At 34.9% G+C, this 25,378-nt stretch overlaps 1 protein-coding gene across 5 annotated transcripts in view; it reads left to right on the forward strand.

The window, feature by feature from the left end:
• The window catches only part of ccny (cyclin Y), a 51,429-nt gene extending 26,051 nt beyond the window's left edge, over positions 1-25,378 (forward strand). Inside the window, exons 2-12 of one of the 5 annotated variants that reach the window (XM_009297265.5) lie at positions 5,698-5,772; positions 6,163-6,183; positions 8,259-8,293; positions 8,605-8,628; positions 9,836-9,939; positions 10,607-10,642; positions 11,685-11,742; positions 13,673-13,792; positions 18,686-18,852; positions 22,047-22,209; positions 24,575-25,378. In XM_009297265.5, coding sequence (XP_009295540.1) covers positions 5,698-5,772; positions 6,163-6,183; positions 8,259-8,293; positions 8,605-8,628; positions 9,836-9,939; positions 10,607-10,642; positions 11,685-11,742; positions 13,673-13,792; positions 18,686-18,852; positions 22,047-22,209; positions 24,575-24,691 — 920 coding nt within the window. In that variant the 3' untranslated portion in view covers positions 24,692-25,378. Of the gene's footprint in view, positions 1-5,697; positions 5,773-6,162; positions 6,184-8,258; positions 8,294-8,604; positions 8,629-9,835; positions 9,940-10,606; positions 10,643-11,684; positions 11,743-13,672; positions 13,793-18,685; positions 18,853-22,046; positions 23,106-23,208; positions 23,289-24,574 lie in introns of those variants that run through there. The other 4 variants (XR_012399668.1, XM_009297266.5, XM_002666600.8 and 1 more) reach the window with 4 other exon arrangements.

A 25,378-nucleotide genomic window follows, 5' to 3' on the forward strand; every position in this document is an offset into this window, starting at 1 on the left:
GATCTGCCGTCACTTTATGTGGGCGGAGTAATACCCAAGAATGAAGAGGCTGTACGAGTGGTGATATTGCAGAACATCACACGGCTATCAGACAGACAGAAATGTTTTATGTATGCGTGTGTGTACATACATACAACAACTGTGCACAATTTCCTTACCCTGAAAAATTCCCTTACCCTGTTAAACATCACTTGGGAAATATTAGTAAAAGAATGAAATATTAGTAAACTATTAGTAAAAAATATTAGTAAAAATATTAGTAAAAGAATTAGCCCTCCACAGGAGGGCTAATAATTCAACTTCAACTGTACATAAAGCACATAAATAAATAGTACAAAATGAGACTGTCAGTAATCCAAAGTGATCTCAGTCATGATTGATTTTCAGCAGTGAGAGAGAGAGCAAGCAGCAGTCAGACTGACGCTGAAGATCTGTGGAGTTCAGTGAGTTCAGCATCAGCTCAACATCTCCATTAAACCACATCAAACCCAGGAGACTTTAAAGTGCTTCTGCTGGAACTGGACAACACAGAGAAACATTTTGATTTGAAGAAAAAACAAACCCAATGCTTTAAGAAATAGTTTACAAAAATGTGCTGATGACAAAACGGTAAAGCTTTCATAAAGTTAGTTTGATGTGCAATTTTGACATGAAATTAATCTTAATTAGGGTGTTTATTATTGAATCTACTCTATTTATGTACTTACAGCATAGAGTATGTGCAGCCAAAGTTGACAAACAGGTTGAATAATTTTCAGTGCTGTTGACTGAAAACACTGTCTCAGGATTGTGTGTTAATGTAACAGATCAGCAGATCCAAGACAGGCACATCCTAAAATAATAAAAGTGATGTCTTCATAAATAAGGAAGTACATACTTCAGATCTTTCTTCAGCAGTGCATGTGACTGGCGTTTTTTTGTTTGTGTGCGCGTGCAGTTTTGTAAAAGTGTACATTTCAAAGTGCGTGTGTGCACATTTGTGAAAGTCTGCAGTTCCGCCTTTCAAAAGTGTGTGCGTGCACATGCATGCATGTGTGTGCACATTTGTAAAAACGTGCAATTCATTAGTGTGTGTACATGTGTGTATGCGCCTGCACATTTGTAAAAGTGCATTACAAAGTGTGTGTGAGCATGTGCATGGTATGTGTCCGTGCGTGTACACATCTGTAAAAGTGTGCATTTCTGTATTTCAAAAGTGTGTGCGTTTGTATGTGGTTGTTTGTAAAGATGTGCATTTCTGCTTGTGTGTGTGCGTGTCTGCATGTGCATGTATGTGTGGATGTTTGTCAAATTCAAAGTGTGTCTAAAGTGTGTATGTGTTCATGCTTGTGAGCACTTTTGTAAAAGTGTGCATTTCTGCATTTCAATATGCGTACTACATGCATGTATATGTGTGTGCGTCCACATTTATAAAAAAAGTGTGTATTTCTGCATTTCAAAAGTGTGTGTGAGTGTGTGCCCACACACATTTGGGTTTATCTACAAAATCATTCTCTATTTTTCAAAAAATGTTGTAAATGCATTATATAATTCTAACTCTGATTGTGCCTCACACAAGTGAATAGGCTTGATTAACCACCTGTAGAAAACACTCTTTCATCTCTGACACTGTGTGTGTGCGCGTGCGTGTGTGTGTGTGTGTGTAATCTGGTCAGTGTTTTCCTGCTCTTCAGTGGTCAGTCAGTATAGTGTTGTCCGCTGTGGGCAGTGCTGATCCGCTGGGCATCATGCCAGTCTCTGCTCCACACAGCTGCTGCGGGGAACTGGGCTGTAGGCATAATTCAGGTCACCAGCATTCATTGACCCAATTGATTCATATTTTATAATATTGACTTTAAAATATAATAAGCCATAGACTCAAATCATTCATATCCTAAATGCATTTTTTATTTGTTTTAATTAATAAAAATGTAATAAAATAAACTGATGAATTTCATAAATATTAAATAATTAATTTAAATGTTTTTTTTTTTTGTTTTGTTTTTTTGCTACAATGGAAAAAAGATGTATTGGATTTAGAAATGATTGCAAACAATTTATATGGGCTGAATTTAAACAAGCAAATTAAATCTAGTAATGTACAACTTAATTAGTTTGTTTAAACTCAGCACATATAAATTGTTTGCATCCACATACCTTTAAAAAATGTAGTCAATTCAATTCACAATTTTTCCAGCATGATTTATGAAAAACAAGCGTTTTTCACAATATACTCTTCTAACTTTTTATTGAAGAAAATAAAGACATTTAGAGTATATTTTACATGCATTTATATTATGTAAAACCTTATAAAAGCACGTTTGTAAGCTGCTGTAAACAGACTAATTATAAAAAGAAAGACAGTAGCTATGTTTCCATCCAGGGATGTAAATTAAATGTACATATAAATCCGGAATATCACATAAAAGACATGCAAATAAAGCAGCGTTTACATCCAATGAGTCAAAGAAAACAAAATCATCATTTCATGATTAACTAGCGACAAATATTAAAATAAAAAACTTTAGAATTATTTTCTTTATTTAATTAATGTAATGTAATATAATGTAATATAATATAATATATAGTTTAATGTAATGTAATGTAATATAATATATAATTTAACATAATATAATAATATAATATAATATATAATTTAATATAATGTATTATATAATGTAATGTAATATAATATATAATTTAATATATTATAATAATATAATATAATTTAATATAATGTAATGTAATATAATATATAATTGAATATAATATTATAATATAATATAATATATAATTTAATATAATGTATTATATAACGTAATGTAATATAATATATATTATATAATTTAATATAATATATAATATAATTTAATGTAATATAATATATGATAAAATATATAATTTAATATAATAGAATATAATATAAAGTAATATGTTTAAACATTATTTTTCACATATACAATACATATTTTCATTAATGTTTAAAAAAAACACTCCAGCATTTTGCCTGCTAAAAATGAAAAACGAAACCATTCAAATTGAAAATATAGATATTGTTTGTATTGTTTCATTAATCATTCTGTATTAATTTTGTTAAAAAAATACTTTTAATCCATTACTTTAAATCCATTACTTTTTTTAAATAATAATGTTAGTTCTTAACATAAATTTGTGTGCATGTGTGTGTTTAAACTCTGCTACTTGAACGCCTAACCCTCCAAACAGACACACACACACACACACACACACACACACACACACACACACACACACACACACATATAGGAAATGACTCAATCCCATTGAAAACTCCTCTGTTTGCACACGCTCACCACGAGTCTACACATTTCCTCAATAACCACATTAATATTACAGACTGCGTGACCAGCTGCCCATAAAGCTCTCACATTCACAGTTTTGCCCTCTTTTTCTTTTTTTCCCTCCATCTTCCAGGTTTCTCTCCTCCCACACAGCTCCATCTTTTATTAATCTGCTCCTCCATACGTCTCCATTCAGATTCAAGAGGCTCTTCTGTATAAAAGACGCCGCTTCAAAAGACTAACACACAATACAACGGCGGCGTCTCTGATGAGCTTTCTGTACTGTTCATGCAGCCTGCTCAATCTCTGCATGTGTGTGTGTGCTGCATTTGACACCACAAGGATATTGAGCATGTGTTTTAGTATTGGGTGTTTGGGGTCTGAACTGTGGGTTTCTTTTTCCTGGTTTGCATTTGTGTCCTTGCTTCCTCATGGCGTGTGTGCGCGCGCTATGGCTGCACAGTATATTATACTATAATTCAGACAAATGCAGAAGACAAATGCAGCTAGTAAAGAAAGAATTTGAAGGTGTGAAATGTGGCGTACAGACGCTCTTGACAATTCTGGAGGTCATTAAAATATAATAAAGAAATGGTAAAAATGCTGGCCGAAATGGTAAAAATGCAATCTCGGTATTTATTTTCCATATTGAATGATAATGTTATATATTCGAGATTTTAGAGTACCACAACAATGACTGAAGCCACAAAAATTTGAGGGTCCATTAAATGGTTGCCGAAAATACGATAGATCTTTAATATCAACACACTTTTGGATTCCCATTGTTGCACATTTCTGCAGTGTGATTGGCTCTTAGATCAATGTAGAGTAAAAAGTCAAAAGCTTATCACTGTTATTGACATAAATTTTATCGCGATTCCATATAATTTTGTTTAGCGGCCCAGCCCTAAAACTAATACTGAAATGGTTGAAGACCAAATGACCAAAACAACATTTCAGATGCTTTACAATGTGCTCAGCCTGCTGGATTATCTATTCACGCACATTTTTATCATCACATGATCTCTTATAACAGGATCACATGACTTTTTTTAATGCGCATACTGGAATTTGTTCGGTAACAGTGTTTTCATCGTAGTTTATCTTTTCTTATTGAATAAAAAGTCTATCCTACTCAGTTATTTGCATGCTTTTTTTGTGCACATTTCTAAAATTTATGTGCATCTTGCTATTTCCATCAACCCATTTATAATACACATATCTAATATGCGCATAAAAATAGGTGGATGGAAACAGCTAATGAAGACAACATGTAGTGTTATTTTATTTATGTTAGTTTATTGTTGAATCTCTCATCCTCAATACTGTTAAACTCAACCGAAAACCCTAAAGCAAGGTTTATTTAATTTTTTATCATTGTTCTTGTTTTGATCCATGCTTTAGTTTGCTGATTTTATGTATTTTGGAGTATTTTTGTGTATTTTATGCACATGCACTCACCCATAATATAAAAAATTATTATTATTATTATTTGTCAAATACGTTGTATTTTGTCATTGAATAGACTTACAATAATCACAGGTTCAATATTATTATTTTTATATTTTAATATATTATTTTTTTTACATATTTATATATGATATATTTTATAATCTATACATTTATGTATTATTATTAATAATAATAATAATAATACTTCTAATAATAATAATAATAATAATAATAATAGAACATTATATAATTTAAATTACAAAATAATTGTATTAAATACAATTTGATGATGAATAAATAACGTTTAAGATTTTTCATGAACTTTATTTGTATTAGCATAATTCAAAAAGCATCTATATAGAAATACAGATTGTTTTAAAAATATGTAAAAACTAGTATACATTTTGTCAATGGTTCCTTCAAGCATCTGCCCCCTAGTGTTTGCAAAACGGCATAGCCAACAATAACAAATTCCAGTAATGGGACAACACAACTTGTCTTTATTAATTCATTAATTTTCCTTCGGCTTAGTCCCTTTATTAATTTTAATTTTAAGTCGCCACAGAGGAATCTGCCAGCATATGTTTTACACAGCAGATGTCCTTCTAGTCGCAACACAGTACTGGGAAACATCCATGCACATTCATTCACAAAAACACACATACACCACAGCCAATTTAGTTTATTCCATTCATTTATAGCGCATTTGTTTGGACAGTGGGGGAAAGCAGAGCACCCGGAGGCAACCCACGCCAACACGGGGGGAACATGCAAACACAGAAATGCCAACTGACTCAGCCCAGACTCGAGCCAGCGATTTGCAGTGAGGTGACAGTGCTAACCACTGAGCACCATGTTTCAGCTTGTATTTATTTATTTTTTCAGTAGGAATCAAGATCAAGTCTTTATTTGAATAATAAATGGTCTTTCTCTTTCCTCTCCTCAGAGCTCAACATGGAGTACAATCCTTCAGATCATCCTCGCGCCAGCACCATCTTCCTCAGCAAGTCTCAGACTGACGGTGAGACACACAAACACACAGACTCGTGTTTTCAGAAGGTTAATTAAAACAAAACTACACTCGAATCAGCCAAACCAATCAGGAGGCAGCGGCACAGATGGCCCAAACATTCCCTCCTTTCAGTAATAGTTTGATTTAACAGCAAACACGGTTTCCCGGTTTCCACTCAGGCTAAAGTTCTGACAATTTCTGAAATTTCTGCTTTCTTTAAATGCAATGTTTTCTGACTGTGGTCCATCAGACGTCTTGTGGTTTCCACCAACATTATAAAGGCGCTATTCAGTAATACAAACACAATTAGAGGCGTATGAACTGAAAAGTCAAGCACAAGAAGATGCCAGCCTTGTTATCCATGCTCCGATTTAATTTAGAAACCTTCTTGTTTTTCAGTTCTTTTGCCCAACAAGAAAGGTACGTTTGATCTCAGCGTGTTTGTTAGTCTGCTGCTGTGTCGTCTTCAAGCTTTTTTTCCAATGCAGAATGTCTGTACTTTTGCATTTTATTACGCTGCAAGCTGTTATTTGTTCAGGAATTCACTTTGCTAATTTTGTAGTTAGCTAACAGAAGTAGCTGACTGCTTCGCTAGACGCTTAATTGAGCAACAACCCTTTCCTTTTAATGTCATTTTAAAACATAATGGCAGTGTTTTCTGATGCCATTAAACTCGTTTGCGCTCAACTGAGCTCCATTAGGGGCTCTTGCATGTTGACGTGTCAGTGAATCTGTCCCGTTTGTCTGGCTGCGCAGGTTTCTGTTCGCTCTGCTGTCGTGTGAAGGTCTATAGTGCTCTAAAGTCATCAAACGGATTCCGATGTAAAGTACTGTTGTCAAAAGGATCAAGTTCAGTACCGATTAGTACTGCAATGTTTCAAATCGGCCATTTATTGCTAACATTTCAGGCATGTTGAGCGCATACTTAAACTTAGTAGATTGGCCACTGTTTGCAAGCTCAACAGAAATAGAAGTGTGAAAATGGACGTTTTAAAATTACAGTATTGTTTGATACCAAACTCGATACTTTTGACAACACTAATGTGTAGTCAAACTGCTTATATCTGAAAAGAAACTGACTTGCCACTCTGAGTTGTTTTTCTTGCTAACATGTGTCCAAATACGACAAAACTAGCCAGTAGCCAACTAAATTACATCTTAGCAAAAGGAAAAACTCCATGATTTACAGCTACTAGATAGGGGCGTTAATCTGTAGGGACTTCACGATCTGAATCTGGAAGTCACGATTTGATTCCAAAATTGGCTTACATTTCCAATTTCTTTGGCTGTACAAATTAGGGGTTGATGATATGAGCTATAATTCATATCACACTATTTTTCTCTGTATAGATGATATCGATATTTTATCGTGGTTTGATAATTGCTAGTCACACTGCAAGACGCTTAATTGAGCAACAGCAGTTTTTTTAATGTCATTTTAAAACATAATGGCAGTGTTTTCAGATGCCATTAAACTCGTTTGCGCTTAACTGAGCTCCATCAGGGGCTCTTGCATGTTGACATGTTAGTGAATCTGTCCCGTTTGTCTGGCTGCGCAGGTTTTTGTTCACTCTGCTGTTGTCTGAAGGTCTTTAGTGTTCTAAAGGTATCATATGGATTCAGATGTAAAGTAGTGTTGTCAAAAGTATCGAGTTCAGTACAGGTCGGTACTGCAATGTTTAAAACGGCCATTTACTCTACATGCACACTCATTACAGTGAGATTGTATGATGTTGCTGAATGAGCGTCTGTCAACAAACCCAAATAAGACACACATCCCAACCATTTACATTGACGGACTCCCAATTCATCTGTTAGGTGTGCCAAGGTATTTCAAATGCAAACAATCATTGGTTACTCTGTGTATCAGCCTAGCTTTCAGTGTTGTCTCAAAGGCAAATGTTTATCTGTAAATATAGGTAGGTGTTGCGCATTTGTGTGCGCTAGAATCATTTCTTAAAACTTTAGCAAAAAAAAAAAAAAGCTTTGTATAAATGTTAGAATATGGTTACATGTGTATACACTAAACATTTTTGTATAGAAATCACAACCCGCACATACAAGAGGACTTTATATGAGCATTCACTTATCAATTCTTGTCCCCTGCCGCACTCAATGCATTTGCTCCCGGGAGTGCAGGTTTGTAATATGAACCCCATTGGACAAGGATGAATCTTTCTAATTCACAAGATTGTGTGTTAGACTGTGTACATAATGCTAGCATGCACAAATTATACTTTAGACCAAAGTGGACCAGACTTGATGCTAATAAGTCTCTCAATGTAAAACAAGCCAGAGTTTTTTTATTTCAGAGAAGCATTTCAGAAAGACCAATCACAGCAGATTTTGCTCTGTCTGCCCCTCAAATGAATGAAATGGCGACTAACAGTTTGCTAGATATTTCCGTCTTGATGTTAATTGTGGCCCGTGTGTTTTTGTCTAAGTAACTTCCAACTGTTGTACACGTGTTGCTAATTATGGCCTTCTCTTTACAGTTCGGGAAAAACGGAAAAGCCTGTATGTCAACCATGTAAGTAACTACAGGATTGACGACTGGTAGTGTATTTCTAATTGTGCTTGTGTCTACAATAAAGACATCACTTCACCCACAAAACAAATCAAATCAACACGCCACCACCACCATAGGAGAATGCAGAACGCAGAATTGCATGAGGCTTTTAGTTTGCATCAGTAACAGCTGTTCTTTTGTTTTCTGATAGAACTGATTTCAAATGCACGGCTTGGTTTTCTTCATTTCATTAGCGCATGCTATTCATACTAAATGTGCAATGAATAGCTGCTGTTTTGTTCCCATTTTAATGTCTTTTATTGCTTTGCAAGTTAACGCACATTGCGGAGTCAAAGGTAAATATTTGCTCATTGCTCTACTCTTTCCTTTCCTTAAACTGTTGTGTCTCTTTTGACATTGATTTATTGATTTATTAAAGGGTTCACCTTGGTAATGAAAATTATGTCATCATGTACTCTTTTTCCACTTGTTCCAAATCTGTTTAACACAAAATCATATTTTCTTAAAGAATGTTGGAAACTGGTGGCCACTGGATCATATTATTTTCTTTTTCTAATATGGATGTTAATAGTCACGCCTGGTTTTAGACCACAACAATTACCAAGTGTCACATTACCTTCCCTTGTTTGTCGCAAATTACGTGACATCAACCGGACGTGGACAAATTACATGACATCACGTGGACTGAGCATGCTGTTGTTAATATTAAAAGGAACACAAATATATTTATGCTTTTTTGGAGTCAAACACTTTAAACAAAGCTTGAACAAAATTTAAGGCCACGTAAAAACTCAATTAAGACTTTTAAAAACCTTTTAAGGGCCTTAATTTTCTCATAATTGATTTGTCAACTTTTAATACTTTTTAAGACACCTTGTTTTGGATCTCCATCTGCTAAAAGCCACCATGTGTTCTTTTGTGTTTGGTCATAATAAGCTTACATAATTTATCATATAAGAAAAAAGGCCCACAGCGGCTTCTACCTCTGCTGTAAATTACATTTTCCTTTTGATATTTGGCACATATTTTCCAGAAAGTGATGATTTTGTTCTCTTTGACTTACTGGATAAAAACGCTGCTTCATTTGCATCGGTATTCCAGTTTTGCACATAAGTTTGAATGCAATTAAAGCTACCAGTCTCCAACATTTTCCCCTAATTATCTTCTTTTGCATACAAAGAAAGGAATTCAAACATGTTTACAACAAGTGGAGGATGAGTAGCCTAACTGATGACAGAGCCTTTATTTTTGGTTGAACTGTCCCTTTAATGTGGCTTATCCGTTTGATATCTTGCTATAAATTTGTTAGCAAGTTGCATAATACTTTAGTGTGTTGTTTGTTGTACTGGGCAGGGATTCTTACTAACACACACACACACATTCACATACTCATTAAGCTAGTCACTCTGGTATAAATGAGATGATAATGGCTTGTTTGGGGCTGCAGGTGGCCTAATTTGCAGTCTGTTTGCTGAATCTGTGTGTGTGCATGAGAGTGACTGATGTTTAGTTTGTAATTTTGTGTGTGTCCTTGTCTTTTAGCAACATCCGTCTGGTCCAATGAGACGGAAGTACAGCTCATGTTCGACGATCTTCCTAGACGACAGCACCGTCAGCCAACCCAACCTCAAATACACCATCAAATGGTACTAGAAACCTCCATATAACAGTAATAGAGCTGCGTTTCATTCATTTTCAAAGTTTAAAATGGCTTTTTTTAGGCAGTGAAACAAGGTTTTGATTTGCACAAGAAGAAATTAAGGCTTGCAACTTTCCTAAGCAGTGTTTATATATAATAACTGCAACACATCTGAGCTGATTCAGTGAGGAAGTGAGCTATCTGGCAGATTTTTATGTTAATGTTATACATTTTCCTCATGTGTACTCACTTGTTCTCTCTCTGTGTAACAGTGCCCTCTGGTTACATGCATGTATGAATTAATGTCATATAATCATATCTGTACTTTTAATGTTTTAATAAGCATACATACAATTCCTGTATATTGCAAAACCTTCTTAATAGCATGCTAACAACATTAAATAAAAAATATATTATTATTAAATTATTAGTAGTAGTAGTATTACTAATACCAGCATATCACTGCGATTTCATATTATTATTATTTATGTTTTTTATATTATTATTTATGTTTTTTACATTTGTTAGTTAGTTCTTCTGCTTGATCAACATGTACAGTCTGCTTTTTTATGTGCATTTTATGGTGATTAAAATGTTCAGTTTAGTCTTAATGTAATATAGGTATATTATTGATACATTGTCAATGTTTGACTAATATTTTGTTGTGTTTGCAGTGTCGCCCTCGCAATATACTACCACATAAAGAACAGGTATGTCTGAGATGACTCTCATCAGATCAGTGTGGGAGCCAAGGGAAGTGTGTGTGTGTGTGTGTGTGTGTGTGTGTTTGAATGATTCCACAACAGTATGAAAGGATGGTTTTGTTTTTGAGGATTGGATTGATGAAGTCCTGCAGTGTGTCGCTCTTTACAAAAACACACTGGAGTTTCATTTTACCAAGAGAGATCCTAATTCACTGGTCCACATGTGCTGCGGTGCACTGTGGGAGAGATTGATTGTCTGGTCTGCTAGTTCAGAGTGACAGACCTGTTTAGGAAAATGTCTATCAGTATGATTTGTACAATGAACTGTTTGTATGAGCTTTATTTGATTGGGTTGTGTCCGTGTGGTTTCAGAATGAGGATCTTACATTGGTAAATTCCTGCTTTGTCTGTCTGACTGTCTAGCTGTCTGTCTCTTTCATTCATCTGTCTGTCTGTCTGTCTATAATCCATCTGTCGGTCTACCTATATATCTGTTTATGTCTGTCTGTCTGTCTGTCTATTTATCTATCTAATATATCTATCTGTCTGTCTATCTATCTTTCTATCTATAATATGTATCTGTCTATCTGTTTTATAATCTGTCTATCTATAATCTATCTGTCAGACGGACTATTGTATATCTGTCTGTTTGCCTGTGTCTATCTTTCTCTCTGTCTGTTTATTCTTCTGTATATTAATTAAATGTCTGTATTCTTGTCTTTATTTATTTTTTGTTTATTTATCTATCTGTGTGTCTTTCCATCCATCTAACATCATGTCTGTGCTAATCCATTCGCGTTCACTCATCTGTCAATCTGAGTCAAAACTTTATTCTGTGTCTTTTTCTCAAACCCTTAACACCATATAAACCCTTAATGCTTGATAACCTTCAAACTTCAAAGCTGTTTTAAAGAAACTTTCAGGACACGGTTTGGGCCACATTGAATGTCTATCACAACAGACGTTTCTTTCCTGGTTCTTTAATGCATTATAAGAATACAGCTTAGACTGTCTTGCTTAATCTAATACCCATTCACTCTTCTTTCAGAAATGTGGACGGGCGAATGCTGTTAGACATTTTTGATGAAAAGCTTCATCCACTTTCAGTAAGTTTATTATTATTATCATTAAAATTATTATTATTACTGCAGCTTATATAAGCTACTGAATTACTCCACCTGTCAAAAGTTTGGGATTGGAAATTATTTATTTTGATCAAAACTTATTAATAAATGTATTATTTGATCAGAAATACAGTAATAAAACAACTGTAAAATTGTGAAATATTATTACAATATAAAATAGCAAATTTCTTATTGAATATATTTTGAAATGTAATTTATTCCTGGTATTTAATGAAGCATTTTAGCACCATTACTGAATTTATTATTCAACATCATTAATGACTTTATTTTTAAGCATTATTACAGATTTTCTTTTTTTATTTAGCATCATTTATTAACATTGTCTTTGATGTCACATGATTCCTCAGAAATTATTAATATGATATGCTACAGCTCAAGAAACATTAATAGTTAATATCAGTGTGGAAACTGATATAGTATCATTTAAAAGCACCAATGCCTTTTGTTAACATTATGTACTTTTATTCATCAAGGACACATTAAATTGTTCAATTTTTCGAGTGAAACTAAATACATTTGTATTGCTGACCAAAAAAATTATAACTTTTTTTTTAGCAAATAATCATAAAAGATCACATTTATCAGTTTTACAGAAAACATTAAAGCTGGTAAAGAACGTTTTTTCAACATTGATGATTATAAGAAGCATTATTGCTGATTATGTAAATAAGCTAATTATAATGAAGTTTTATATTATTTTCTGATTAGGACTAGGGTTGGGTTGATAGACGATGCCCCGTTGCAGCAGTAACCCGCTTGTAAAAAACACACAACACCCTGTTTACACGAATACGTTTTAGTTTTAAGATGGCATTTTAGAACAAAAACGATCCACATCCATACTGGCGTTTTATTTAGCATTTCTAAAAAGCCCTTCTTCCACACTATACCACTGAAAACGCATAACACGTGACCACACACTCACACGCACGCAAACAAAAACAAACTGTCATGTGCTCTAGCATATGCGCTCGTCTGAGCTCCAGCAGTCAGCAGGTGCTTTGAGCACAAAACCCCAGAGAGCAGTCCACGTCGTACAGTTTATCAAGGATGTACGGCTGGATTGCATTTCACTATAGTTGTTAAACATTATATTTAATTAATCTTGACTCTAACTAATGACTCTTCAGTCTTTTGAATTTATCAGGTTATGTGTCACAGTGTCAGTACACTTCTTCAACCTTTTGCTTTCACGATTGTACTCATTTTAGCGAAAACCTCACATAATGTTTAGTCATTTTAATGAAAACCTCAGATAAAGCTGGTTCCTGTTGGTTGCGCATCTTTTTAACAACCCAAGTTTGTCGAAGTTAAAATTACGACACAATGACCATGCCATAGTTCATCACGATGTTTCCCATTTGACATCGTACAATGCCAAATTGGTCGACATCGCCCAACCCTAAATAGGACTGTGTGATACGTAACTCTGGATTTGTTTAATTCATTGTGCTAAAAATTCAGTTGTAAATCACAAAAAGTATTAAATTTCAAACAATAACCAAATGAACAATTGTCTTAAATTGTAAAAAATAATACAATTATTATTGTTGTTTTGGTCAATTTATGCAGCCTTGGTGAACAAAAGAAGCCTCTTAAGACAATAGTAGAAACCATTTAGGATCTTTCGAATAGTTTCCATTACAAATAACATTAAAACCTTACAATCAATCAAATCAAGTACATTATAATGGCTTCTAATGTGTTTTGGCATATATTTAATTACAAATTATTACTATATTTATTATTATATTTTAACATGCCACCAATGGAGTTATCAGTAGAGACCAATACGGACCAATAGAGATTCCATTGAAATCAATTTAATTGTGACAAAATCAATAGTTTCTCTAGTTTTTTCCCCAGCTAAATCTTGCTGTGATTCCCACAGAAATCGGAGGTGCCGTCAGACTACGACAAGCACGACCCGGAGCAGAAACAGATCTACAGATTTGTCCGAACGCTTTTCAGTGCCGCTCAGCTCACGGCCGAGTGCGCCATAGTTACTCTGGTGAGTAAGCGAACAGTCATGTGACTTCACAGCAGCCCAATGAGACTTCACCTGTCGTGTTTTGGGATAGGCTGGCAGCACAAGTTAAAACAGGGTTAGATTTACCATCAGCGAAGCGGATTTACCATCACCCAGGTTAAAATGGTTGTCATATTTACCGCTTTATTAGCAAGCGTTAAGCCCAGCAGCTGTCCTGTGTGTCTGTTCCTCTTCTGTGCTGAAATCCTTCTTTTGAAAACTCATCCTTTCTCAATGTCCTCAGTAAATACCTTTATGAGGTGTCATTAAAGCAGGCACAGACACACAAGCGGCTGTGAATGCTTTAGTTGGGATTATTAAGAAGTATGGAGGCTGTAGTCTGTGGTTAATAGGGTAATAATTAGCGGGTTAATTATTACTAATTAATTAAAGGGATAGTTCACACAAAACTGAACATTTTTTCATCGGTCATGGAATATTAAGGAGCTCTATTACAGACATTGAAAACATAATTCATATTAAAAATATATTTGTTTTTTTCCAAGTTCTGTAAATTCAGGGAATTTTTGTTTTGTCATTTTAAATTTTACTTACTTACTATTTATTAAAATGTATTTTTGTCTGGGCCTTTAATTTTTTTTTTTTTGATATTTCACATGTTTTGCCTGTTGTTATGGTTAGGCTATTTTTCACTGCCGTTTTATTCCTTGTCCTTTTTGGTGTGGTTTCCTCGCAGTAACTAAAATTAAATCGAATATCGATATTTGTCTTGGTATCGTATCGAACACTGAAAAAAAATATTCAAAGATGATTCCTTGAATTTCCTAAAGATTTTTTAAGTTCAGTAGTTGTAAACAGTTTATTTGGGCTAAATTAAAAAAAAAATAGGTTGGACATTACTAAATTGAATTTGTTTGTTTAAATTCAACACATAAAACTTGTTTGCAACAATTTCACATTTTTTTCAGTGAAGTTCAAAATTCCAGTATCGTGACATCACTAGTTGCTCCTAAAATTTGCAACAAAAACAGAACACACAGGGCATGCAGCAGTCTGGGTGGTACGCTTCTTTAGGGCTTCTCCACACCGTAACTCTCACGTATGTGGGAAAGACAGTGAAGGTGGAGTCAACAGAGAATAAATACATGGCACAGTTGTCTTTTTTCTATTCGTTATAGGTCATGGAAATTCTGCTTTTTAGCCAGAGAATTCAACATTTGGCTAATAGTAGGAACCCTCAAATAAATTATTTTGAAAAATGTTGGAAATCCGTAAGCATTGACTTTTATAGTATTTGTTTTTCCTACTCCTTTTCTTGGGGACCACTGCTTTAGAGAGTAGAGTGGCTAATATATGAGTCAAAGTCTAGGGATGTCAGAAGTAAACCAACTTATCAGACTGTAAACCATCTTTAAAGGCTTGTCTACCATATGATACCGTCACTATACCATTGTAGCACAACATTACTATATTTTGTACGCCTCCTTTTGAGTCTTAAAATCTTTATTCTGGTAAATGTATCAGTGCTTAGTTATGGAAAGCCCCAAGGCTGTGTTAGGCTCTTTGCTGAGTCCTCATTTGCTATAGCATTCAACCGTATTTTGGATGCAATGTGCTGCTATGTAGCTACAAACAGTTTTGGCGCCTCTTCTCTTAAAATAATACAATTAATGTCTGTATATGTTACACATCAAGTTGCACGTCCTGCTGTATGTACAAGCTAAATATGATCACTAGCATGTCATGGTTGACTACGTACTAAAAGTAACTCCTGAACATCAAATGAAGCACTAATTGTGGTAAGTCACTTTCAATATCAGTCTTCCTAGATATTTCGTGGCCAGAAAGAGGACAAGACAAAATGTGTTTCGACTAATAAAAATATAGGGTCACCAGAGTCGTTTTGTGTGCTTTTGATTGACATTATAGACTTCTCAGATTGTCAGATTGTGTGTCTTTGATGCTAAATGTAGACGGAGACAGATTGAGCATGTTCCTTGACCTGTTGGGGGACAACAGGTGCTGAGATGCTGCTGAAATCTGATTGGCTGCTGCTGGTGCTTCAGTGAAGGGAAACTATGAGTCACTACACACTGTGAACTTCATGGGTGGCTTTATAATTGGATGAACACACGATTAAAACATTTCCATTCATATGGCGTATGATTGCAAATATATGTAGTTTTGAAAATGAGTTCATGGAATATTTTATCGTTTTAAAAAGAAAAGAAAATCTTAATTGGTCTTACTGGCAATAATTCATCTATTATAGCAGTCATGTCTAGCCTTATTTAGGATGAGTACAAAATAGCAGAAAAAGAAGCTAAGCTAAAATAATCATACAACATATTCAAACATATTAAAACTAATAAGGTAGTTTCCTTGTGGACTACATTAAGGTATTAAAGTATATACAGCATGTAAAGCTCTGGGTTCAGAAAGTTCTCATAATATAATTCTATCCTACATGTTTTAAATGAAAATGAAGGTGTAGGTTATATAGGTGGCTTTAAAATGCAGAGCTTCTCGATGAAAAAGGTGAAAAACCAACTGAAAGTTCTGAAGGAGATCAAGCCTTAGCCAGGAAAGGAAAATTAACGCAAAAGTAACTCAAAAGTAATATAACGCATTAATTTCCATAAAAAGCTACACAGTCACTATTTTAGAGAAGTAAATCAATATTGTAATGCATCACATTCGAAAAGTACCTTTCCCCAACACTGGTCACGATTGCTTTAGTATTTCACCCTACTAATTCAGTTCTTGTTCAGCTGAGTCAAAAACATTTTCTGTTTTCATATCTCCAGGTTAGTGTTTTGTAGAAGGTGCTGACCGCTGTCCTGAGAGTGTTTTTGTGGTTTGTGATTTATGAATGGTTGGTGTGTAATTTGTGCTTTAGCTGGCATACCTGAAGTTCATCTCGTTCAGTGTGCAGGAGGTTAGATATATACAAAAACATGCTCTCATAAGCACATATTTAATGCACCGCTGCACACGGGCCGTGCAGTACAACCAATTAAACCTGCAATTTCTTTCTGACACTTTCTACAAACCAAATTGTCTTGTTATTAGATTTCTTTCCCACTGTGGGCAAACATTATTTGCCATCGTTTTCCCTTGAGTGTGTGAATGTGTTTATTGCTTCTAAATATCTCGTCTCTGTTATAAATCATGCGTTTTCAATTCATAAGGATGTCTTTGTTTGCCTATACGTCAGCAGTGATTATAAATGCTAGACACCCGTGGCTACAACATACACCATGTCAACAGAACACAGACATTAACTCAGTAAGCAATGCATGTTGATTTCCTCACAAGTACACAAAGATGAATTATTGATGTTACGCAGGCAACCATTACAAGCTTGTACATATAGCAGGATACTTTGTGTAACTTTTACAGACGTGAATTATACGATTTCAAAATATTGTGTAGTTTTAAGAGGTGCTAAAACTGCTTGTAATTGCATAGCTGCACATTGCATCCAAAATATGATTGAATATGATAGTAAATGAGGGCTTAGCAAGGGTCCTAACACAGAACCTTGTGGCACCCCATAACTAAACACTGATAGATTTGCTGAAATAAAGTTTTTAAAGGGCATCTGTGATGAAAAATCGACTTTTCAAGCCGTTTGGACAGACATGTCTGTAGGTAGTGTATAGACCGTCATATTGGGGTGATATAAACACATCCAGTCCTTTTTTTTTCAATTTAACAACATACAAACAGTAGAGAGTTGGAGTGGTTTTGAGACCGACTGCAACTTGATGTAGGAGTGCGATTCCCCCCGCCCACCAATATTGATTGACTGCGCATTACCATATCCTCAGTTTGTTGTTTCACACCTGCCATTTCCTGCGTGTAAGTCGAAGCAATGTCACCAAAGGAACAGCCTTGTAACGAGGCGTACAACATATATTGATTTAGTGCTACAATGGTATTGTAATGGTATCAAATGGTAGACAAGCCTTTAATGTTGGTTTACAGTCTGATCAGTATGACCGAATGTATAAAACTGAAGCTGTAATTCTGCTTCTGCAATACAGAAGGATCATATTGAATGTAACTGATTTGAATTTAACATTTGCATTGTGCTTTTCAGGAAGATATCTTATATATATATATATATATATATATATATATATATATATATATATATATATATGTATATATATAAACTATTTCTCATTCTGGTAAAATCATAATCCTTTGTTTTCTAATACTATTTTCAAGAATCAACATGTTTAATGAAAACAGCTAGGGCCCTAACACCATGTTTTGCACAGTTTGATCTGCTAATTTCTTGTTAAATTCCTTATGTAGTGTTCATCAGACAAGAAAGATCTAAATAAACCTAATGTATGGCCTTGGATATAAATGTAGCTTTCATTTATTTATGTAAAGTGCCAAAAGCAGCACTAAGGTCTAGAGTCAAATGCAGCCTTGACTATATGTTAGAAGCAAGTTTTTTTGTAAATAGGAATTAGTTTCTTGCAATGATGAGGCTGAAACGTAATTTAAATTCTTTAAAATCTTTATACTTTACAAGATACATGTTAGTGCCTTGAAACCTGAATGGTTTTAAGTTACTAGTGAAGCGTCAGGTGTTTGTGTTGGTGGGCTGAGCATGTGTTTGTTTGTGTTCCGGCATATGGTCTCCTGACCTGGTGTCAGTCTTGTAGTAATTGCATATTTGCAGTGACTCTACCATAACCCTGTTCCAAAAACAGAAAAGCAAGGGTCAGACACCAGAATCTAAAAGCAAACATTGGTTTCATTAGAGCTGACTTGATGTCAAGCCAGGTTATGTAATGACCTCATTGTTCTTTAATTAGGATAATAATTCTTATGATAATAATTTGGTCTTTGGGAATAAATATCGTAATGCACTTTCGCTCTTTTTTTAAATAGGTGTACCTGGAAAGATTATTAACGTATGCAGAGATTGATATTTGTCCTGCTAACTGGAAGCGGATCGTTTTGGGTGCCATCCTGTTGGCATCGAAGGTGTGGGATGATCAGGCTGTGTGGAACGTGGACTATTGCCAGATCCTCAAAGACATCACTGTGGAAGACATGTGAGTGTGTGTTTGCTTTCAAAGTAGCAGACTTTCAGTATCAGAATAAATCTAATGTTAATAGTGAAATAATGCATTGGCACAGCAACTAGATATGACATGACATTTACACAAATCTTAATAGACACAAGAAACCTTATTTTAAACTATAATGAAAGCACAGATACTGCAATAAATTCCTCAATGCACAGATACTGCAATAAATTCCACAATGCACAATATATATAATTTTAAGAACACATACAATAGGATATCCGGACGAACTAACAGATAAAACTAATTGCACACCAGTTTAGATGTTGTTTTTATCATTTTAAAACACCTGAAGTATTTCTTCACAATGATTTGGTATAATTACCTTGCAGAACTGTCTTACAAAATGTCTTTCCCCCACATCAAGCATCCACCTCCGAAACCAAGATAACATGACATCGTTTGTTATTGAGTTTCATCTCTGCGCTCTGAGATGAAACTAATTTAGGAAAGAAAATAGGAGCCATAGAGATTCCCTTAGCTGCAGGAGCTTTCATTATTATTATTATTATTAATAATTCGTTTAACCCCTGTGGTCCCTCTGCAATGGAAGGCAGCCACACTAACTATGATGCTAAAGACCGTAGCCTCAATTGGCCATTGCATTTGCACTTCTCGAGATAAGGGTTTCCCCCTCAGTCCAAAGACATGTGCTATAAGTCAACTGAATAAACCCAATGGCTGTAGAGTATAAGTGCATGTGTAAATGTGAGTGTATGAGTGTTTTCCAGTACTGGGTTGTGGTTGGAAGGGCATTCCCTGCGTAAAACATATGGTGGAATAATTGGCAGTTCATTCCGCTGTGGCTACCCCTTATAAATTAGAGACTAAGCTGAAGAAAAACTAATGGAAGAGATTCTGGGAGTGAGATTTCCTCTCAAATCTCTTACTAGTTGACCTTTGTATTACTCAACTCCATCCGGGTCACAGCACCAATTTAACCACTTTGTTTCAACTTGCCTTTCTCTGTGCAGGATTCAAACCCATGTATCTGGCTTGGAAGACATGCATATTAACATGGACACTAAAGATTGTGGCCTCTTGAGATTAGCTTTTACTAGCTAGCCTCCATTCCAAATCCTGAATCTCCTCCGGAGGCCAGAGGGCGCTCTTTTGCAAATATGCAAAGAAGAGATCCAAACCAAACAGTGTATTTAACTGCCTTAATTTTTCCCTCTGACATTCTTAGAGAACTAAATCCTACAGAGCTTAAAGTACAGTATATAATAATCCTGAAGGACAGCTACTATGAAATTGACCTGACATAAATATCCCTACTTAACATGCATGTTTTCAGGTCTACCCTTTTAACTCCTGCTCAGTATGGTTATTTTAAAGACCATCCTGACTGTAGATTTAGTGACGAATGTTCATTCTGTCCTCAAGTCACACTGCAAACAGTGTTGGAGGACTAGAGAGTGGGTGTTTGTTGTCTTTGTGTTGTCAGAGGCCTCACTGTTAGCTATCTTTAGCTGGTTGGTTGGAATAATTATGTGGTTGGAAGGAAGACTTGGTAGTGGTGAGAAATTTGGGGTTTGCATAAGAGGTTTAGTATGAATAAAAAATAAGATTAGAGGTTTGGTTTGGTCTTATTGTGGGTTTTAAAATGAAACAACTGTTTTTTTTTTATTTATTGATGGCTGTGGTTAACACTTTACTTGAATGGGGTGTTAATAAGACTGTCATGAAACCTTTATAATCATGACGTGACGTTGTGTTATGCCATTTTAAATGCAAAGATGACATGTTTGAGATATGATAACTTATTCATATATATTCATCATAACCCGTCTTAAGCATGACCTCTTGACATGATCAAGACAACATAACTTGTCATGAAAATAATGATTGTGCTATGAATATGTTACTGATATCTTTTTGATGGATGATTGGCTTTTCAATAACTCAGTTAAAGTTTCAATACTTTGCTAAAAAATTTTGTAACAGCGTCATTGGTAATTAATGACAAATTAAATTTGTACCACTCCAGTTGAGCTTAGGATGGAAATAACAAGTTGATGTTAACAGTTGAGGGAAAAAAATGTTAATGGGACTGTTATTAAATTCATGACTTAATTATAATGGCCTCATGACAACCATGTTCATGACTGATTTATGACAAGCTATGTTGACTTAGTAAACAATGACACCTTAGCATTGAAAATGACATAACTGAGCAAAAAACACTTAATAACAGTTTTCATAAGCATGCATAAAATCTAATTCATATCCTTTTCATGGACACTCAAGGATGTGTAAAGATGGTCAAAAAAATACAACTTCTTCTCCAGATGAACATTACTTAAAGTTTTTCCCTTCAAAATGGCTGTAAGCTGATCGTATTATGAAGTCAACATTGTAGTCAAAATATACTGCTATTTAACTGTTGTTGCTTCATTAAACTTTCATTAAAAGCATTCTTTATTGACCAATTACTAATCCTAACCTTTTTTAAAATACATCATTTGGACATATTTTTAGTATTTTTTTTTCTTTTTATAATTAAATGTATTTTATTTAACTTTTTATTTTATTAGATTTATTTTTTTAAATATAATTTCATTTTCATGATTATCAAGGTGTCATGACGCAATATATTATTTCAGCATCAATATCGCAGTGTGCACTTGCGCAATAGTCACATCGCAAGATATGCAACGTAAAGTTTTATTTTTTTTCCAGCAGGAGTCACAATTGCAAAATATAACCATAATTGAGGACAAATTTATAATTTGCATGAGTTTTTAAGGCCTGAGATTGTGTGAGGATTTCGAGAGAGTTGAAATGTTTTTAGTTTGTATCTAAATGAAGGTTAAATGTATAAAATTATTAATATGATGAAGACTTTACAGTGCTATTTTACATTTTATTATTCATTATTTCCAAAACTACTAAGACTACTACCAAGACTAATACTTTTGTCAGGTAGTGTAGCATTACTATAGCTATTTTCTTTATTATTATTTTGTTTAAATGCAAAAAACAAAATATAAATAATGTTGAAAAGTTCATGATGAACTAAAATACACTTCTGATCAAATATTTTGCGTCTGTACAATTTATTTATATAATGTAAATCCATTAAATTAAACTGAATCAAATTTATGCTGAAAAGTGACATTTCAATTCATTTATAATGTTATTAATGTCTCTCCCACCAGGAACGAGTTGGAGCGGCAGTTTCTGGAGTTGCTGCAGTTCAATATTAACGTCCCATCGAGTGTCTACGCCAAGTACTATTTCGACTTGCGTTCGCTCTCGGAGGCGAACAACCTCAGCTTTCCCCTGGAGCCTCTCAGCAGAGATAAAGCCCAGAAACTGGAGGTATGGGGTCGATACCACACCAGATCATTAGCACACATGTTTATCTCAGATTGTCACTCAAGATCTCATCCGCATCCCCAGTGTGCTACAATTTCTAGGGCTTGAAGAAAAAGCTCAATTATCTTGGCAGATTGCTATACTGAAACTGTTCCAGGAAGTTAGAAGTAATAAGACCAAGAAAGCTTGCTTTGTTGAAACTTTCACAAATACGGAAGATCGTGACATTGTCCAATTGGTTTGGTAGAAGCGAGGCCGAATAATTACCTCGTCCGAATCCCCACGTGTGTCTTTTGCCAGAATTCAGCCTCAGTGCTGCCCAATTACAGTCTTGAGAAGACCAGGACTCTAATGATGTTAGTTAGTTCAGTTGTGTTTGTGTGTGTGCGCAGTTGTTTTTCTTTCACTGGTGTAATAGCCCACCAGCCCATCTAGTGTCAGTGATCTGTGGGTGGACGGCTCAAATCAGTCAGTCAGATGTTTGTGGTCCAGTTCTTCCATACGGCACCAGTGCTCTTTATAACTCCCACACACAATCAGCTGTCATTTTGAAAATAACCGAGACAAGTTGGATCTTGTCTCTTTTTTCCACTTATTGTCGAAGGTGATGGAGTCTTACGACTGATCAAAGTGCATCAAGTATGGACATACTTTGCTAAATTCAGCTACCCTCAGAAGTCAGAAGATAATGGTAATAATAATAATCTAGAAACAGAAAAGGGCCAGGTACAGAGCCCTGGGAAACACCTTGAGTAATTACAGTGGATGGTTTGTATTTCTGTATACCATATTCAATATAGAAATACCACATTGATTATGAAAGTATACTGAAATATGCACTATAATTATGCCTTTAAATTTATTTAAATTCAGAAACTTCAGTCAAAGTTTATTTTATTGTGATATATTGACCTGTAAAATGCTAAAAGCACTTTAATACATGAGCAATAACAGTGCGAAATGGCTGTATATCAGCACTGGTGGAAGTCACTTTCCCACCAGTGCTGATATTCAGCCATAAGGCACTGCTACTCGAGTGATATTGCATTTATACGACAGTTAGACGACACAATCGTGTATATAAAAAAGAAAATCAAAAATGGAGAGCCTAAAAACCCTTTTGTATTAGGAACTACTTTCTTCCGCCATTCATTCACATCAGAACAGCAGAAACTGTTACTAATTCACCAATGTCACTCTAGAGCTAGTGTTTGAATGACTCTCTAGCGTAATGTCTAAAGTGATGACAAAACAGGTGACTTTGCTGACGTTTTAAGATTATAAGGCTGAACGTGACATAAAATTCCATCAGTCTACAGAGATATCTCCTTACAGTATTACAGTCTAGTACAGTCTACAGTATTTCTCTGTAGCAATCGGAATATAACAATAATTAACTCCAAAAAAGCAGCGCAATCACTACCAGATTGCTGTTGTGTTTGCGATAAGGAAAAACGCTAAACACATCCAAGCATTTCTTCTTTCTTTCTGCCAACACAACACAGATTCCTGATACGCAAGTCCCATCTCACACACTTAAAAGACTACAATTAAATGCCATAAATACAACACTACAACATACAAAAGAGAGAGAGGTCGACTTAGAATATAACTTACCAGTTTACTAATGATTTAATTAGCTGTAGTTAGAAATTACGCTGTATTAATCCTCTAAGGGCTTATTATACGGTCCTGTCGCCATCTTGTGGATAGACACATCAACCGTCTTTGGTCTACTCAGCATGGCAAGCTGGTGGCCGCCCAGAAATAATAAATATTTTAAAATAGGCACTAATCTTACAAATAAACTGCATAGTTGCAATCTAAACAACTACGTTCTCGCTGAGAAAAGCCTCAAAAGTACATTATGTTGTCCAACAGCAGGAATATTTGTCAAACTGTAGAGTGTCCTCTGCTTGTTGCTGTATGTGGGCAGAGTAATATACAAGGGTGTAGGGTGAAAAGGTGGTGAAGTGCTGTTACGGGCAGAATATCGGATGGTTATCAGCCAATCAGATTTAAAAACCAGACAGAACTGTTGTATAAATAATAATATACTGGTCATAAATTTGTCAAATTTGCATATTAGTTTTTTTTTTAAATTCCTTTATGCCTTTATCCTGTCACTGTCATTCTGTTTCACTGTGGAAATTTCTATCATGAAAATATACCTGGCAATAAAGCTCTTACTGATTTTCTTATATATATATATATATATATATATATATATATATATATATATATATATATATATATATATATATATATATACTTTTTTCTTTTTTTTGATTAAATTTTAATAACCTTTGCCACCATCCTCTTTGAATAAAAAAATGTATGTAATTACATTTTTCTATGTTTCTCACAGGCAATATCCAGGCTTTGTGACGACAAATATAAAGACTTGAGAAAAGCAGCCAAGAAACGCTCAGTGAGTGCAGATAACCTGTCAGTGGTCAGATGGTCACCGGCCATCATATCCTAATAACAGTGGACATTGAAGACTTTGACGAGACACACACATACACACTCGTGCTCAGCACCTCCACAAGACTCTTGAGCCAGAGGTTTCTGTGTCCCTGCTGGTCAGATGGCTGCTGTAAATACAACACAAACACACACACACACACACACACACACACACACACACACACACACAAACACACACACACACACACACACACACACACACACACACACACACACACACACACAAAGATCACTTTCCAACCTGTGGCTTAGAGGACAGAGGGAGAGGAAAACGAGGGAGAAACCCCCCCAAAAGACGCCTGTGACTGGAAAAGCATTCCTTCAACTGTGTCATTACGTGTTTGCCATTCTAGGTGAGGAAGTTTCGAAAACGTGTTTCTTGATCTTGTAAGGTTAAAAAGGATGCATCAAGATGGCCAAAAAAACAAACCACAACCATGTCTTTATGAGATAAACATTCCTTTAAAGTATTTCCCTCCAAAATGGCTGTGAGCTAATGGAATTATCACCATTGTAGTCATTCATACGGTTATTTATCTTTTTTTTGTTTTGTTATTATTATTTTTTTATTTAATACATCCTTTGTGACAGTTTACTAATCTTTAACGATCCAATTAGGAAAATGCATAATTTGGACGTCTGTTTAGTCTGATTTATTTTATTAAATTTATTTGTACCAAAA

Source organism: Danio rerio, chromosome 24 (assembly GCF_049306965.1).
Source record: "Danio rerio strain Tuebingen ecotype United States chromosome 24, GRCz12tu, whole genome shotgun sequence".
In the NCBI taxonomy this organism is placed as follows: Eukaryota; Metazoa; Chordata; class Actinopteri; order Cypriniformes; family Danionidae; genus Danio; species Danio rerio.